We start from the raw sequence: 14937 nt of genomic DNA, 5'->3' as shown, positions 1-14937 counted from the left end.
TTGGAGGATATGTTAAGAGCCTGTGTATTATCTTCTAAGGGATCATGGGAGTCATGGTTACCGTTAGCTGAGTTTTCTTATAATAATAGTTATCAAGAAAGCATCAAGATGGCCCCATTCGAAGCTTTATATGGCAGAAAATGTAGAACACCATTAAATTGGGTTGAGCCTGGTGATAGAAGGTATTATGGCATTGACTTTGTAGAAGAAGCCGAGAAGAAAGTTCATATTATTCAACAGAATATGAAAGCTGCCCAATCACGTCAGAAATGCTATGCAGACAAAAGAAGGAGACCCCTTGTGTTTGAAGTTGGTGACTATGTTTATCTGAAAGTTACGCCAATGAAGAAGAAAAGGTTTGGAATCCGAAGAAAGCTTGCCGCAAGATTCGTAGGACCATACAAGATCTTGGAACAAAGAGGTCCGGTAGCCTACAAGTTAGAGTTACCTGAAATAATGAGTACAGTTTTCCCAGTTTTCCATGTATCACATCTCAAGAAATGTTTGCGTGTTCCGGAGGAAAGAATAGAACCTCGAGGTATCCAACTCAAATCAGATTTGGTGTATCGTGAACAATCAGTCCGGGTGTTAGACACTAAGGAACGTCCTACTCGGAATAGTGTGGTGAAAACATACAAGATACAGTGGGATCATCATGATGAGGGAGATGCAACTTGGGAAACATGAGAGTATCTACAAAAAGCTTATGAAGATTTTTATAACAAATGGTTCGTAACCCAAATCTCGGGACGAGATTTTTATAAGGGGGGAGGGCTGTAACACCCCGGTGTTATGCCTACATTTAGGCACTGCAAATCACGCATATCATGCATCATCAAGCCTCCAAATCATACATGCTTAATCATGTGAATAACAATTGAAACATCGCCTTGAAACATGTGAAACATGATTATGAAACAAGAGTATCATTTCAAGTGTTTTTCATCATTTCAGTACCTTTAGTGCTTGATTATTGTATGACCAATGTGTGGTATAGCTAAATCTATTGTTAAACATCTTAGCTATGCTTAGAAAGTCATTAGGAACAATGTTCATGTTGATCATTTTGCCCAATTAAGATTTCAAATCATGGTTTGACTTGTTTTGACCCTAGGACTTTTTAGTTTGACTGTTTAAAAAGTACCACTTAGAATGTTTGCATGTCAGAGCAACCTAAAACAAAGTTGTAGAAAATTACATAAGGAACAAAAGTTATTTTGTGACCAAGTCATGAAAATGTGCACAACATGCTCTAAATGGTCCCACAAGTCAGAAATTGGGTTGGGTTCAACACTTAGAAATTTCTAAGTATAAACTCCAGTTTTCAGTTTCTTGAACCCGACTTTGGCATGATTTTACTCTCTGTCCTTTGCGAATTAGGTCTTGATCATTTCAGATGAATTACAGATGGTACTTAGAGCTACAACTCTTGTGTAGATGGTATGAGCTAATACTTCACGGTTTAGTAGAAAGAACGTTGTCAAATTGCGTCGTCAGGCTCTGATCGCGGGTCTGATGGTCGTCTTCGTTAGGCCGAGTGGCCGACCGCCGTCAGGCCAAGTGCGCCAAGTGGAGTCCGTACGCCGTCGCAGCCCCCGCAGGTCAGACCATCGCTGCCACGACATCGCCACGCGGCTGTTGGCTCGTCTATTTGCCTCGCCTACGCCGTGTCTCGCCTCGTCAGAACCCGTGGAAGCCGAGCACAGCGCCCTCTGATTGCTGCCGAGAGCGTTGCGGCCGCCATCTCCCTCGCCACTTCATCCTTGCCGCCTTCAGCTAGCCCACAGCGCTGCCGTAGTTGCCTTTAGCGCGTCCACCTCGCGGTTGAGCCGGTGAGTCTTAGTTGAGCTCGCATTTTTCTTCCCCGCGTTGAAACGCCATTGCCGCCGTGAACTCCGTCGAGCTCCCGTGCGCTCGCTGCTGTGTTTCACCTCGCTACATCTTGCCCACAGTTTTCCCACCATCTCCTGTACCTATTCCTCCCTCTGGTCGAGCCTATCGTGCTGTGTCGTTGGCGCTTACGCCGAGTCCACAGCCGCCATGCTTCGACCTCACCGGAGTTGGGCTCACCGTGGCCGGAGCATTGGGGTCGTCTCCTTTCTCCTTTCTCTTCTTGGATAGCGTCACCATGACCCCGTGAAGCTCATACCGAGCTTGGTCTGGGCAATGAGGACTCGCCGTCGCCGGAGTTCCGCAGCGACCTCACCGCAGTCCGCCATTGCCGATGCAGTCATAGCTAGAGAGTGGTAGCGGTCGGGAAAAGGGTATGGGTAGGTGCGTATCGTCACTAGGAACACGCCGGTGCCGTCGGTTTCGTCGGGGAGATCACCGTCGGCGAGCTCGACCATCGCCACGCCGACGTGTGCCGTCTCTCCTGTTCTGTGTCAATGACACGGGGGTCCCGCGCGTCAGTCGCCGAGCCGAAGAGGGAGCCAGGCTTGGGCTGCGCTGTGTCGTGGGCCGTCGGATCCCTTCGGGCCGGCCCAGCATTGTTTAAGTGATTTGATTTCCTTTTATTCTTTATTATTTGAAATCTAAAATGGTTTGAAAAATGTTTGGGGGATCAAATTTGCTCCAATTTGTTGAAACAAATTTTGCTAGGTTCCTTATCATCAGATCTGCTTGGGAAAATTATTGCATGTCATTTTTGGGATACTTTTCTGTAGAACTTTATTTAATCATGAATATTGCTGATAACTTGAAAAATATGTAGAAAAATCTATAGGCTTCAGAAAAATATGATTCCAAGTTTGTTAATCTTCTTGTGTCATGTACTTCTTAGGAAAAATATGTTTCATGCATGTGCTGTGGGAAAATTTTGAGGTGTAGTTCAAGTACTTTTAATGGCTGAGTTTTGTTATTTTTGCTAGAGAACAAATTTTGTATAAAACATGCATGTGCTGATTTTTGTACAGTCATTATATGCTATAAAGAAAGTAGGAAAAATACTCAATCTGTTGTTTGACACTTTTCATAGTACAAAGTAATTTCATGCTCATTTTATGCTATAGCTTGTCATTTTTGTGTAGGATAGTTTACTTATCCAAATGCCATGAAATTTTTATGGTAGTCTGTTTAGGGTAGTATTATGCTACTGTAATTTTCTCAGATTTTTAGGAGCATCAGAAATATATGTTGCTATTCAAACCTATTATTAATTAGGGTTTAAGCAAGTGTTGCCTTAAGTGTGATTAAGAAATTAGTAAAGCTTTGGTGTATCTTTGAGGCATTTCATAAGATATGTTAACTTAACATATTAGTAGTAGAAGAGAATGCAGTAGATGACATGTGCTTGTAGTATAATTCCTTGGATGATGTTGACTACCTTGCATTTAAACATATCCATTGCATTCATCTCCTTCGATGCACCATTTTCATAATCACTTACGCGCATTGCATCATACAAGATCGCAAACTGAGAACCCAGTCGTCATACCCGAGGAGCCCGAGGAGCAGCTCGAGGTGCAGCAGCAGGAAGTGCCAGAAGCCGACGAGGAGGACGTTGAGGAACTTCCGGAGTGCCCCGATCACCGTCCGAGCTCCTTCGAGAGAGGCAAGCCCCGGAGCATTTTTCTCCCGGTTTGCAATGATTTAATTAAATGCTTTACTTTAATTGATGCATTACGTTCAGGAGTTGTTTGCAACCGTTGCTGCATTATACCTTGTTTACCTTTGTTATACTATATCCTTGTTACCTGGTATCCGCAGTCGAGTCAATGCTTAGCTGGCTTAGACCGATAGAAATCGGGTGATTTCCTGTCACCTGCGAGCTATAGGTGGTTACCTGGATCTGCTTGGATGACTATGAAGTCATGGTATAACTAAGTGTTAAATGAAGTTGAGACCGGACGGAGACTTGCAGAGTTTTGGACTGTAGTGTTTCCATCTGTGTCGATTAAGGACCGACCGTTGTTGGGCCTCGAGTCATGTTGAACGCATGCCTTACATTTAGCTGGCCGGATAAAGTACCTTCCGACCGCGAAGCTGGGAGATTTTTCGGGCCGAGTAGATTGCCCGCAGCGCACTGTACCGAAGCAGGTGTGGTAGGACACGGGGGCGGGATGATAAGACCAAAGTGCAGTCGGTCAGCCCCCGGGTACATGTGGTTCCTGGCAAACTCGAGATACCTGGAAAGTTGACTCGGTGATCAATATCTCACTTTAGCGGGTGAGTGAGGTTTGTGTAAGGAATAAATCACCAGCTGGTTAGGAATCGATTCGAATCGCCATCGCTCCTGGATAGTGAGCACTTGACTTGAGTTACTTCATCGTAGTAATTATTTATGGAACACTTGGACAGTTATAATGAATATGACAGTATGGAAGTTGTTTAATGATCATTGGTTATCATTATCTGCTTAATCACATGTTTACTCTAGTATAGGTGCAAACCTAGTTGACAGGTTAATAATAATTAACTTGGCAATAATGCTTTTAGAAAGGTTCTTGAAATGCTAAAAATGCTTCTTTTTGCAAATGAGTCAGCTACCCTACTATAAAGCCCTTCATAATCCTTGGTGTCAATTATTTATATTTTTTGAGCAACAGTCAGTCACTCACTCTGTCGGGTGGTCATGGTCGGAATCGTCAAAACAGGGCCCTAACCCGTTTTTTTCACGAGAGGCAGCTTGGGCCGAACCTGCAAACCCAAAGACGGCAGCACTGTGGCGGAGCCGCGCAAGCCTCTCAAGTGTGGCTTCTCCGGCCCCCTCTCTCTCTCTCTCATGGCTGAAGGAGACGGAGCCCCTGCAGAGTTGTATACAGGGCACCACAGTTCCGCACAGGAGAGGAGCTGGAGCATGTCGGATGGGAGCCGTGCCAAAGACGGTCTTATGCTACTCCCTCCGTCCAGTTTATTTGCATTTCTAGAGCTGATCGTGGCAACCAAGATAGATGAAAAATTATCAAAATACCCCTACAGATGTAGGGCCGGCTGCAGCGGTGAACTGATGGCTGTGGGGAGGTGGAAGGGAGTTATAGGAAGCGTCATTTCACCTGTTGAGGGCAGCAGCCTTTTTTACTATTTTATTACGGCAAGGATGGGTCAGTGGCTACGACCAACTTGTGGATGGGCCGACGATGGAGCCTCCGTTTATTTGTCTTTTTGTGGTTGAGTATTTTTTATTGATTTTTTTGGTCGGACACGCTGGCGCTGTGTGGCTGTCACTGTCTAATGCTGCACTGCTACGATAGTTCACGCCACTGCTACGCTCTGCTGCTCCAAACGTGATCGATTAATTTGGGAAAAGTTTTGAACTCCAGACGTGCAAATAAACCGGGACGGAGGGAGTACACAATTCACTGCGTCATCAGGTGATACTGACTATATATTCGCTCGTTGGTTTCAGTCAGGCTTATTCAACCAGACAACAGTATTTTTCTTTCACAAAAAACCAGTACCAACCAGCCTAAACCAGCACCAGCACCAATCATCGAACATGGTGTGATATGTCACTGCTAGTTCTTTACACCTCAACTGCACTGTAATATTAAACCCCTCGCTGTCAGACTTTTTATCGTAGTAAAAGAGGTGCAATGCAAGGATGATCGTTTCTATGGGAGCGTGTGTACTGACAATAAGCGGGACCTACAAGCCTAGAGTGGCTAAAAATGATTTGTTAGGCCGCGTTTAGTTTCAAACCTAAATTCTCAAAAAGTGCTACAGTAGCTATCACATCGAATCTTGCGATACGTGCATGGAGCATTAAATGTAGACGAAAAAAAACTAATTGCACAATTTGGTTGGAAATCGCGAGACGAACGTTTTGAGCCTAATTGGTCCATGATTGAACACTAATTGCCAAATAAAAACGAAAGTGCTATAGTAGCCAAAATTTCAAAATTCGGCCAACTAAACACGGGCTTATTTGACCGGCTTCTAGCACGAGAAGGTACCCCCTCCACCGCAGAAACAATAATGATACGCTAGGGACCGACCCACCCGCGCCGCTCACATGCGCCGCGCGCATCCCGTCCCACTCCGCCTCGCTTGCTCCCTCCCGTCGCGCACGCAGCCTGCTCCCACTTGTTGCGCCGCCTGCTCGATCGAGCCAAGACCGGAGCTAGTGATACTGATGATGGTGGTGCTCGCGCGCGCCACTGGTGGTGGTGGTGCTCATGTACCACCGGCTTCCACCTAAAGCCTGGAATCGACCAGCACCGACCTTCCTTATGTTGCAAAACGTATGTTTCAACTGTTTCAGAGGTTTCAGAGTTGTGTTTCAAATGGATGTTGCAATAGTAGTTTTTGGATGTTGCACATATTGTAATGGTTATATACGTACGTTGCAAGAGTTTGTTCAAAAAATGTTTTATTTGTTTTTAGACGCATGTTGCAAGTGTTTTATTTGGATGCTGCATATGTTGCAATGGCTATGTTGCAAATGTATGTTCCTAATGTTTCATCTGTTTTCAGATGTATGTTGCAATTGTTTAATATGAGTGTTGTAAAAGTAGATCTAGATGTAGGGTTGTTGAGCGAGGAAGAGAGAGTTAGCGCGGGAGCCATGGCGGCGTCGATGTGGGGAGGAGGCGTAGGCCACACGGCGCCGGTGTAGAAGAGGCGGGGAGTCATCCGAGCGGCGTGGAAGAGGTGAGCGCGAAGCGATGGGGAAAAGGTGGACGAGACGCCGGTGTGAAAGAGACGGAGCCAAGTCATTCTGACGACATGGGCAGTGGAGTAGAATGGAGCCGTGCGAACGCGGGGCGAAGGGAAGCGTCCGAGCGCTAGTCTGGCCCGAAACACTTCCAAGTGAAATTGAGCCATGAAATCGAGACATGGAATCGTCGAAATAAGGCCGAAGCTGCACGTCGGCCTAGCATGGAAGACACCAGTAGAGACAGTTTGGGCCGGACCTGCAAGCCCAACGTAGACTGGGCTACCGCCACGTGCCACCGTGGCACGGCAGACGGCACACAACCTACCGCTACCGGCTTCCCGGCTTCCCTTCCGTTTCTTCAACCTCAATCGTCCGCACGCCGTCTTCCCCATCTCGCGCAGCGCTACTGCCGGCTGTCCCGAGTCCCGACCACCGTCCTCCGCTCCCCGCCGCGAATCCATCCTCCTCCGGCTGCGATGGTAGGTGGTCCCGTCTCCCGCCTTCGTCCTCCCCCGTTCCTTCTCGCTCTACGGCACGGGCGGCGCTGCTGCCGGTCTCTTGATCTGCCCCGATCCATCGCTCCGAGATCCAGCCTTTTGTGGCGGGCCACGTCGTTCTCTCCTCGCCCGTGTCCCCAGATCCGGCTGTCCCTTTTTCTCTTTGCTGCAAGCGCTATGGGATCTGCGAATGGTGGTGGCCTCGATTTGTTTAAAGGGTTGAACCTTTGTTTGCTGCAGGAGACCTGCCCGTCGGTGAAGAACATCCTCTTGTTGGACTCCGAGGGGAAGCGCGTCGCCGTGAAGTACTACAGCGATGACTGGCCTACTCTCTCCGCGAAGCTGGCCTTCGAGAAGTCGGTCTTTGCCAAAACCCAGAAAGCGAATGCTGGAACGGAAGGTAATTTACATCTGATTTCGCTTATACGGAAGGAGTTGTTTTCCACCGATGGTGATCCTCGGTCAGTGTTGTTGTGTTCGCTTAAGGTAGTCCAGAGTACTTGATTAGCAGCAGTAGTGATTAGCAGTATCATCTCATAAAATGAACTCATGAGCGTGATGTATTGTTATGATCCATTCTATATATGCTGATGCTGGGCAAGAGTGCTTCCATGGAATATGACTTTTTGTATAGGGGTAGAACCACTTCTTGATGTTAAAATACACCATTCTTGTTTTGATTCTTTTGCTGCGCAACATGTAAGTTATGCTGCCTATGCCATTTTATTTATTGCTTATTTGACAAGGATTATATACACATTTACAAATCATCTACTCCTCTACTCCATCCATTCCAAATTGTAAGATGTTTTTGCTTTTCTAGACATATAGCTTTTGCTATGTACTTAGATATACACTATGTATAAATACATAGTAAAAACAATGTATCTAGAAAAGCCAAAATGTCTTACAATTTGGAACGGAGAGTATATATTTTTCATGTCCTCCCTTGTATCCTCTTTTAACCTTGGTCACAGCACTGTTTGTACTATCTCCCACTTGCACCTGGTTACGATAAGGACGACTAATCGTGATTAATCGCGATTAGTCGTCCGATCTGAAAACATTGGCCTGGGCTAATTTTACATCTGACTGGCCTTAATTTCTCCTTAAACATGCAGATGTGACTGTTTGAGTTATTTTTTTCTTTTCTTCAAGTATTTCATATTTTTATTTGTTTCTCTTTAACAGCTGAGATTGTAATGTTTGATGGTCAAATTGTCGTATACAAGTTCATCCAAGACCTGCACTTTTTTGTTACTGGAGGAGAAGAGGAGAATGAGCTTATTTTAGCATCAGTTCTTCAGGGATTCTCTGATGCTGTCGAACGACTTCTCAAGTTATTTTCCCTCAATTAAAGTTTATCTTTTCAACCGCTGTTTGTTCTGTTACATGTTATTGTGTTAATGCTGATAGTATATGAATGTGTTTCCAATCTTGGTGGTTTCAGAAACATGGTTGACAAAAGGACAGCACTCGAGAATTTGGACCTGATCCTATTGTGTCTTGATGAAATTGTTGATGGAGGGTAAAGCCTTGTCTTACTACATACATGATATTAAGGCTTCTTTTCTTGTTCCCTTTATTGTGTACTACATTTATCCTTCCTTTGCTCTGAAATCACCTGACTGTCATCTGCCGCATGTTTGATTTTTGGAGTGGGGCCATGGCAATAGAGTTCTATTAGGGCCTCTATTTTGTAATGGTTGTATCACTGGATTCTAAGCTTTTGTCTGGTGTTCTGCTTCTGTACCCCAAGCCCAAGCATGCCTTACCTTTTAATGGGGTTACACAATTTGATATGTGAAACAATGGCTTGTTCTGCTATTAACAAAACAAACATCCTATTCCATTGATATTTTCGAAATGGAACAACACTGATTATCTACATGAGGAATTGTATATATTTGATTTTAAGTTTGAGATCTTGAATGACTGCAGCTACCACAACCTTGCACTCGCCTCAATGGGACTTAGATAACCCATTGATGTCTGAACTCTGAAATGTGAGAGTGATAGGATGATTCTTTGTCAAGCTTATAGAGAGATGAATAACATCGAACATTGTAAGCAACATGTAATTATTTGCTGCATTACACCTAATTTTTTTTGAATGATTACACAGGATTGTACTTGAAACAGAAGGAAGAGAGATAGCTGAAAAGGTGTCTGGTCATGGATTGGAGGGTGCTTCATCAGCTGAGCAGGTAGGCAGGCTGCATCTACTTCAATTTTGAACTGAAGAAACTGGTGTCTTTTAACTTACTAGCTTTCGTTATTTGCGTGCAGACTCTAGTCAATGCCCTAACGCAAGCAAGAGAGCATTTGGCGAAGTCTCTTCTCATGTGATGCTGTGCTTTATATTTTGGGGTGCCAATGGGTATCTATTATTGTGTCTGGATAACACATTCTTTTTGTTAGCGATGGAGAAAGAAAAATATCTGGAATCTATGAATGTGTGGAATGGCATGGTGTTTCCAAAATTCTCATGTTCATTTTGTAAGCCTTAAAAGTTGTGTAACATGATTCTAATTTTGACTGGTTCAGTTATTGGTCGTTTAGTTTAACCTCGTCCTGTTGGAAACGGTAAAATAGCATGCTTATGAAGATAACTTGGCATGGCCTACCTTAACGAATTAGGGCTACACTTTCTTCAAGATGGTAATAATGTCTCGCTGAAACCAAACATTATTGTAATCTGCCAAAACTCAACTTACAATTCTGTATCCAACTATCCATGTTCTATATTAATGGGTGCAAAAAGCACAAGGGAACCAGGAAGCTGACGGTGAGTGTTTACTCGCCGGCGGTGACATGCTGAGACAGGTCGTCTCTCTGCTTGACTGCATTGTCATCTGCGACGTTACTGAACTGCTGCTTGTAGCCATGGTCATGGTTGCCTGAAAACAGCTTGTCTTTGCTTGGAGTCCCTACCATGTCGATGATGATGTTGGTTATCAAGCAGCAGACGAAGATGATCCTTGGCAGCCGGTGTTTGTCAGGCCTCCACAGCTCTCCCTGGATGACACGCCACCTCCCCTTGAGTGTCGCCAATGCTGTCTGCACCACCGCTGTTGCCGCTGTGTGCCGCTTGTTGAATTCCGCCTTGGCCGCCGGGAGACCATGTCCCCGGTACGGGGTCATAAGCCAGGGAAGTAGAGGGTAGCTTGCATCTCCGACTATGTACTCCCTAACCGCGGAACCTCCAGGAAGCTCCATCTGCCCCTCAAGCCTAAGGCCTTTCTCACACAACCTGTACAGGCCTGAAGTGCGAAGGATGCATGAGTCGTCCATGCTCCCAGGCCAGCCACTGACGATGTCTCTGAACCGCATGTCTGCATCCACAACAGCCTGCAGCACCATACTGTTTTTGTTCTCATTGTCCAGCCAGACCTTGCTGTTGGGCTGAGCTGAGGAACACATGAGGATGTGTGTGGTGTCAATGGCACCGCAGCAGTTAGGGAGCCCGTAAATCTTGTCAAATCTTGCCTTGATTGTTGCCATCTCCTCAGGGCTCGGCCATTTCAAGTGACAGATGGCACGCTCCTCCACGGACTCAATGAACCGCCATGTGATGTTCGAGATGGCTGAGTGATTCATGCCAAACCACATTCCTATGTTCTGCAGTGACTCACCAGTTGTCAGCCTCATCAGAGCCACCGCCACCTGATCCTCCACCCCTAGGATTGTCTTGTCACCAAACCTGAAGTTTCTGAAACCGTATGTCTTTGTTGTCAGGTCCTTCTTAACAAGTGAGCAGACGTAGTCGAAGGTCTTTCTTGACATCTTGAGGACAGACTCCATATTCTGGTGTTCTCTTGGAAAAGGGGAATGTCCTGTGAAAAGAGAAATGGCGTAGTATTGTTACTAGTGAAATATTACATCTCTTGCGCATCAGGAACATGAAGGCTACTACGGAAGGCAAATAATTTAAATTTTGAGAAACAAGATTATTTAACAGGAAACGCTAGGCACATGTTTTCAAACTAGAGTGAAACACTAATGATACTGACTGTTATGCAATCGTAAAACATAACCATTTTAAGAACAGTATAATAGACATGTATGCAGCATTCTACTACAAAATCAACGTTCAAGGCAGATAAATTGTTCGATTATAACATGCATATCAAGATATGTGCATGAATTATGAAGATTACAATATCATTTTTACAATATTCCCCAAGAACGTGCAAGAGATATGCACATCTTGGAATACAAACTCAAGGATATAGTTTCACCTTTAACCCTTAAAGTATTCATTAAAAAAATGAACTTAGAGTTTCAGGCTCATATTTCTAGAAGTTGATGAGTCCATTTGATTTTAAAATCTGAATAACTTCTAATGCTTGGCATATCTTTTAAAATACACCTGAATGATGCAGGGTGTACCAGGCATTCCCAGCTCTTACTGGTTAGTATCAGTTTAGCAGTCAGGATACCTGACATGTATAGAACTATGGCATCCAAAAATTTTCTACTGAAACAAAGGACATTTTTACAGAAAGATTTCTTGTGGTTGCCACAATTGACCTCTGAACTTGAGTAGTCACACTAAACACTGTGCGGAGATCCCACAATGAATAGAGCAAAAGGATCATGAAAACTATCGAACTGCATGGCCATTGTTCCTTTAAGCTCATCTGTCAAACATAACACTGACAATTCACCAAGCACTGAAGTTTCAATATATGATGTAACTTATCAAGCATCAGCAAGTTCCACAAGTACAATTCGAGCTCTTAGTGCTTGTATGAACCACATTAATCGACTCCTAATTTAGATTCCAAAAGCATACCCAAGGTTTAGCAACAATTCAATAAATAGTAATGAATCTCTACACCTAAAAAGACTCTAAAGTAATCATCTACCCGGTGATACCAAATCTCGCTCCTTCTCATGTATCCACGTCCGATATGAATCATCCTCCACTCGGAGCTCACGTGTCCGCGTCTCATACGAAATCCTCGGAGCTCAAGCGTCTGCGTCCGAGTGATGAGGTTCAGTCCAAAAATAATAATAATCCCGGTGCAACGCACGGGCATATATCTAGTAATTAGTTGCAATTACACCACTATTTGTTTATAACTAGCCTTCAGTTCCCAAGATTTCAGTGTGTAGAGGCCGATGTCTAATAAGGGGAACCTAATCACAACAAAATGTCTACAATATTTTCAAAAACATCGCAGAAATCGTGATATAGCTTCAAACAGCAAAATCATAGCCTGGAGGTTCAGTCAGCAATCCATCAAAGAAGCTTTAAAAAAATAATAGGTTCTGGATGGCATTGTTCTTTCTTTTCCTTTTGTGTTCACTACTTTACTTTCCCTTTTAGCTTAAGATACCAAAAACTCCATTCTGTAAGGAAAATTTTAAGATACTTTTGTGTAGATCATCGATAGCTGCATTGAGAATCAGCTTCCTCGTAGCTGGTTCTGGATTGAATTGAATCAACAAAAGTGAGCAAAAACCGATGGTGCCTAGATTCATCGTCTGCTCAAAGTGCGATTTCTGCAGGTTTACAGATCTGGATTCCGGAACAAACATGGGTAAACAAGAAGAAATGGAAACCAAACGCTGAATTCCCAAAATAATCCTCTACTCAAAGGATGCTACAGAAGCCACGAGCAATCGCGGGAGCTGCCACGGTCTGAAGCTCTCAATCCATAACACACCATTCCAATGCATCAAGCCCCTACGCACCGGCATCTTCAAAGCCCATCTAGAGCAATCAACCGATTAAGCTACACATCGACTCCCACAAACTGCAATTCGAACTCCCTCCAGATCCACCCACGGACTATGTCAATCTCTGGGGGCACACACATGCATTACCAAGAACTAGATACTTTCCTACGATGCCACGGCGATCAAGCTTACAGCGACGAAAGGAGCAAGGAAGCGCACATGGTTAAACTCTACAGAGCACAGCGATGCAGGCAAGGAAGGAGGGTAGGGAGAGGAGAGGCGACCTGCAACCCTTCGATAGAAGACGCTCCACCAATCGCTACCGTCCGGCAGCGGCGGCAGCGGCAACCCTGGAGCCGGCGCCGGGGCGGGCTTCTCCGGCCGCTTCCTCTTCCTGGCACCTCGCACAGGAGCCATGGACGCGAGGAGATCAAGAAAGGCACAACGAGGACTCGAAGACTGGAGGTCTGAGATGTTTTGCCCCCGAAAATAAAGTGTTTTTCTGAACGGGTTGGGTGTTGGCCGTGGTGTGCAGTGCAGCTACGAAAGCGCTGTGCAGAGCATGCAAGGAAACTCCGAAGCCCCGCTTCGTGTTCCTGTGCAGTGTGCACCCTGCGTGACTGTGTCTGCGTGGAACATGAGACAGTCATGCCACGCACAAGATTTATTTAGTGAAGATCGGCTCAGATCTGTCTGGCATGCATGATTTAGAGCCAAACCGCTTCTCTAGCACGCGGTATACCATTTTACTTTTAGATCCATATTAAATTAGATATATGTAAGTTGATCGGTACACGATATATCCAAGATTTGTCTAGCGGAGATCGGCTCAGGTGGACTATCAGGTGTGCATTGATTTGCGGCTAAACCGTACCTCTAGCCCGTAGCAAAGGGATGCGACACGCAGTATATCGTTTTGCTTTTAGATCCATATTAAATTAGATATATGCAAGCACTGGCGGAGCCAGGGGGGGGCTGGCAGGGGCCATGCCCCCCCCCCCCCCCCCCAATGTTTGACAACAAAAAAAAATTAGTAGTCTAACTTAATATTTTTTATTTATATTAAGAGGAAGATTATATAAAATTCTTGTCATATATACCTATTAATATCTTCTAGATAATATAATCATACAAAACACAACTAGATAATAAAATTATCGTAATGAAAAAGATCGAGCCGGCCCCCCTAAGTATAATTCCTGACGGCCGGCCCCCCCTGACTATAAATCCTGGCTCCGCCACTGTATGCAAGTTAATCAGTACACGACATACTATTTTCCTTTTAGTCCATGCTATTATCAGATATTTCAAGTTAGCTTTTAATGCGGTAATATCAACACGCCAATTTACTCTGCATTGTTGTGAACTGCATTGTTGTGAACTTTTTTTTAAAAAAAAGAGGAAAGCAGCATAGGGTAGGGCACCTACTGTATGCATACATCTAGTAGCAATTTTGTTTGAGGAGCGTGAGTCTTTCCTTTTCACCAGATACATCTATGACATGTTATTGACTTAGGATGACACCATATCTCTGAGCTATGACTTGCGGTGTGTTACTTATTTATATTTAGATCCACACTAATTTGGATATCTCTAAGCTAGCTTACGTATAACAGATGGCATGTCATTTTGCCTTCACATCCAAATTGAATTTGATATCTCTAAATTAGTTTATGCGATGGTAGCATGTGGTGTATCATTTTAGTCTTGAATTGTTGTGAACTCTAAAGAAAAAATCATTTGAAAATCAATATGCGATGTGGGCTATGATCTTCATAGGAACAGTTTGTGCAAGATATTCGCCTTTGCTTTATGCTACACTATGATTACAAACAAATAATATAGATTGATGAGTATATATTGTGTGCCACCTACTACAACGTTGTGGTAGTATGCTACCTTTTAAATGGCTTACTTATAGTGTTGTGGTTGATAACATTGTTGCACATATATCTCTCAGCTACGTTCGTTGTCTAGGTATAATTATAGGTTTGTTCGTATACGTGTGTGTGCGAGGTGTGCGTGTGTGGTGGTGTGTGTCTGTATCCGAACAGATTCTACAGCTGTACTTAAGATAAGAGGCCAAAAAAATGTCTACAATTAAGTTGTGCATGTCCATATATCTATGTCATTCTAACCTCCATAAGTTTACAA

General features: G+C 44.2%; 2 protein-coding genes across 2 annotated transcripts; one reads left to right on the top strand and one right to left on the bottom strand.

Annotated features, from left to right (window-relative positions):
• Window positions 1-6855: 6855 nt before the first annotated feature.
• LOC136517887 (coatomer subunit zeta-1) lies at window positions 6856-9662 on the top strand. The gene is made up of 6 exons (XM_066511541.1): window positions 6856-7077; window positions 7336-7495; window positions 8287-8434; window positions 8546-8623; window positions 9221-9302; window positions 9385-9662. Exons 1-6 carry the CDS (start codon window positions 7075-7077, stop codon window positions 9442-9444), a joined length of 531 nt encoding a protein of 176 aa, XP_066367638.1. The 5' UTR covers window positions 6856-7074; the 3' UTR covers window positions 9445-9662.
• Window positions 9663-9734: 72 nt separating this feature from the next.
• On the bottom strand, window positions 9735-13546 carry LOC136517886 (protein ALP1-like). Its single transcript, XM_066511540.1, has 2 exons — window positions 13068-13546; window positions 9735-10931 (listed from the first exon to the last, which is right to left on the bottom strand). The coding sequence occupies exons 1-2, from the start codon at window positions 13198-13200 to the stop codon at window positions 9892-9894; spliced, it is 1173 nt and encodes a 390-aa protein (XP_066367637.1). The 5' UTR covers window positions 13201-13546; the 3' UTR covers window positions 9735-9891.
• Window positions 13547-14937: the final 1391 nt, after the last annotated feature.

Source organism: Miscanthus floridulus, chromosome 17 (genome assembly GCF_019320115.1).
Source record: "Miscanthus floridulus cultivar M001 chromosome 17, ASM1932011v1, whole genome shotgun sequence".
Taxonomy (NCBI): domain Eukaryota; kingdom Viridiplantae; phylum Streptophyta; class Magnoliopsida; order Poales; family Poaceae; genus Miscanthus; species Miscanthus floridulus.
Note: the sequence above shows the minus strand (reverse complement) of the source record. Positions and strands in the feature narration are given on the sequence as shown.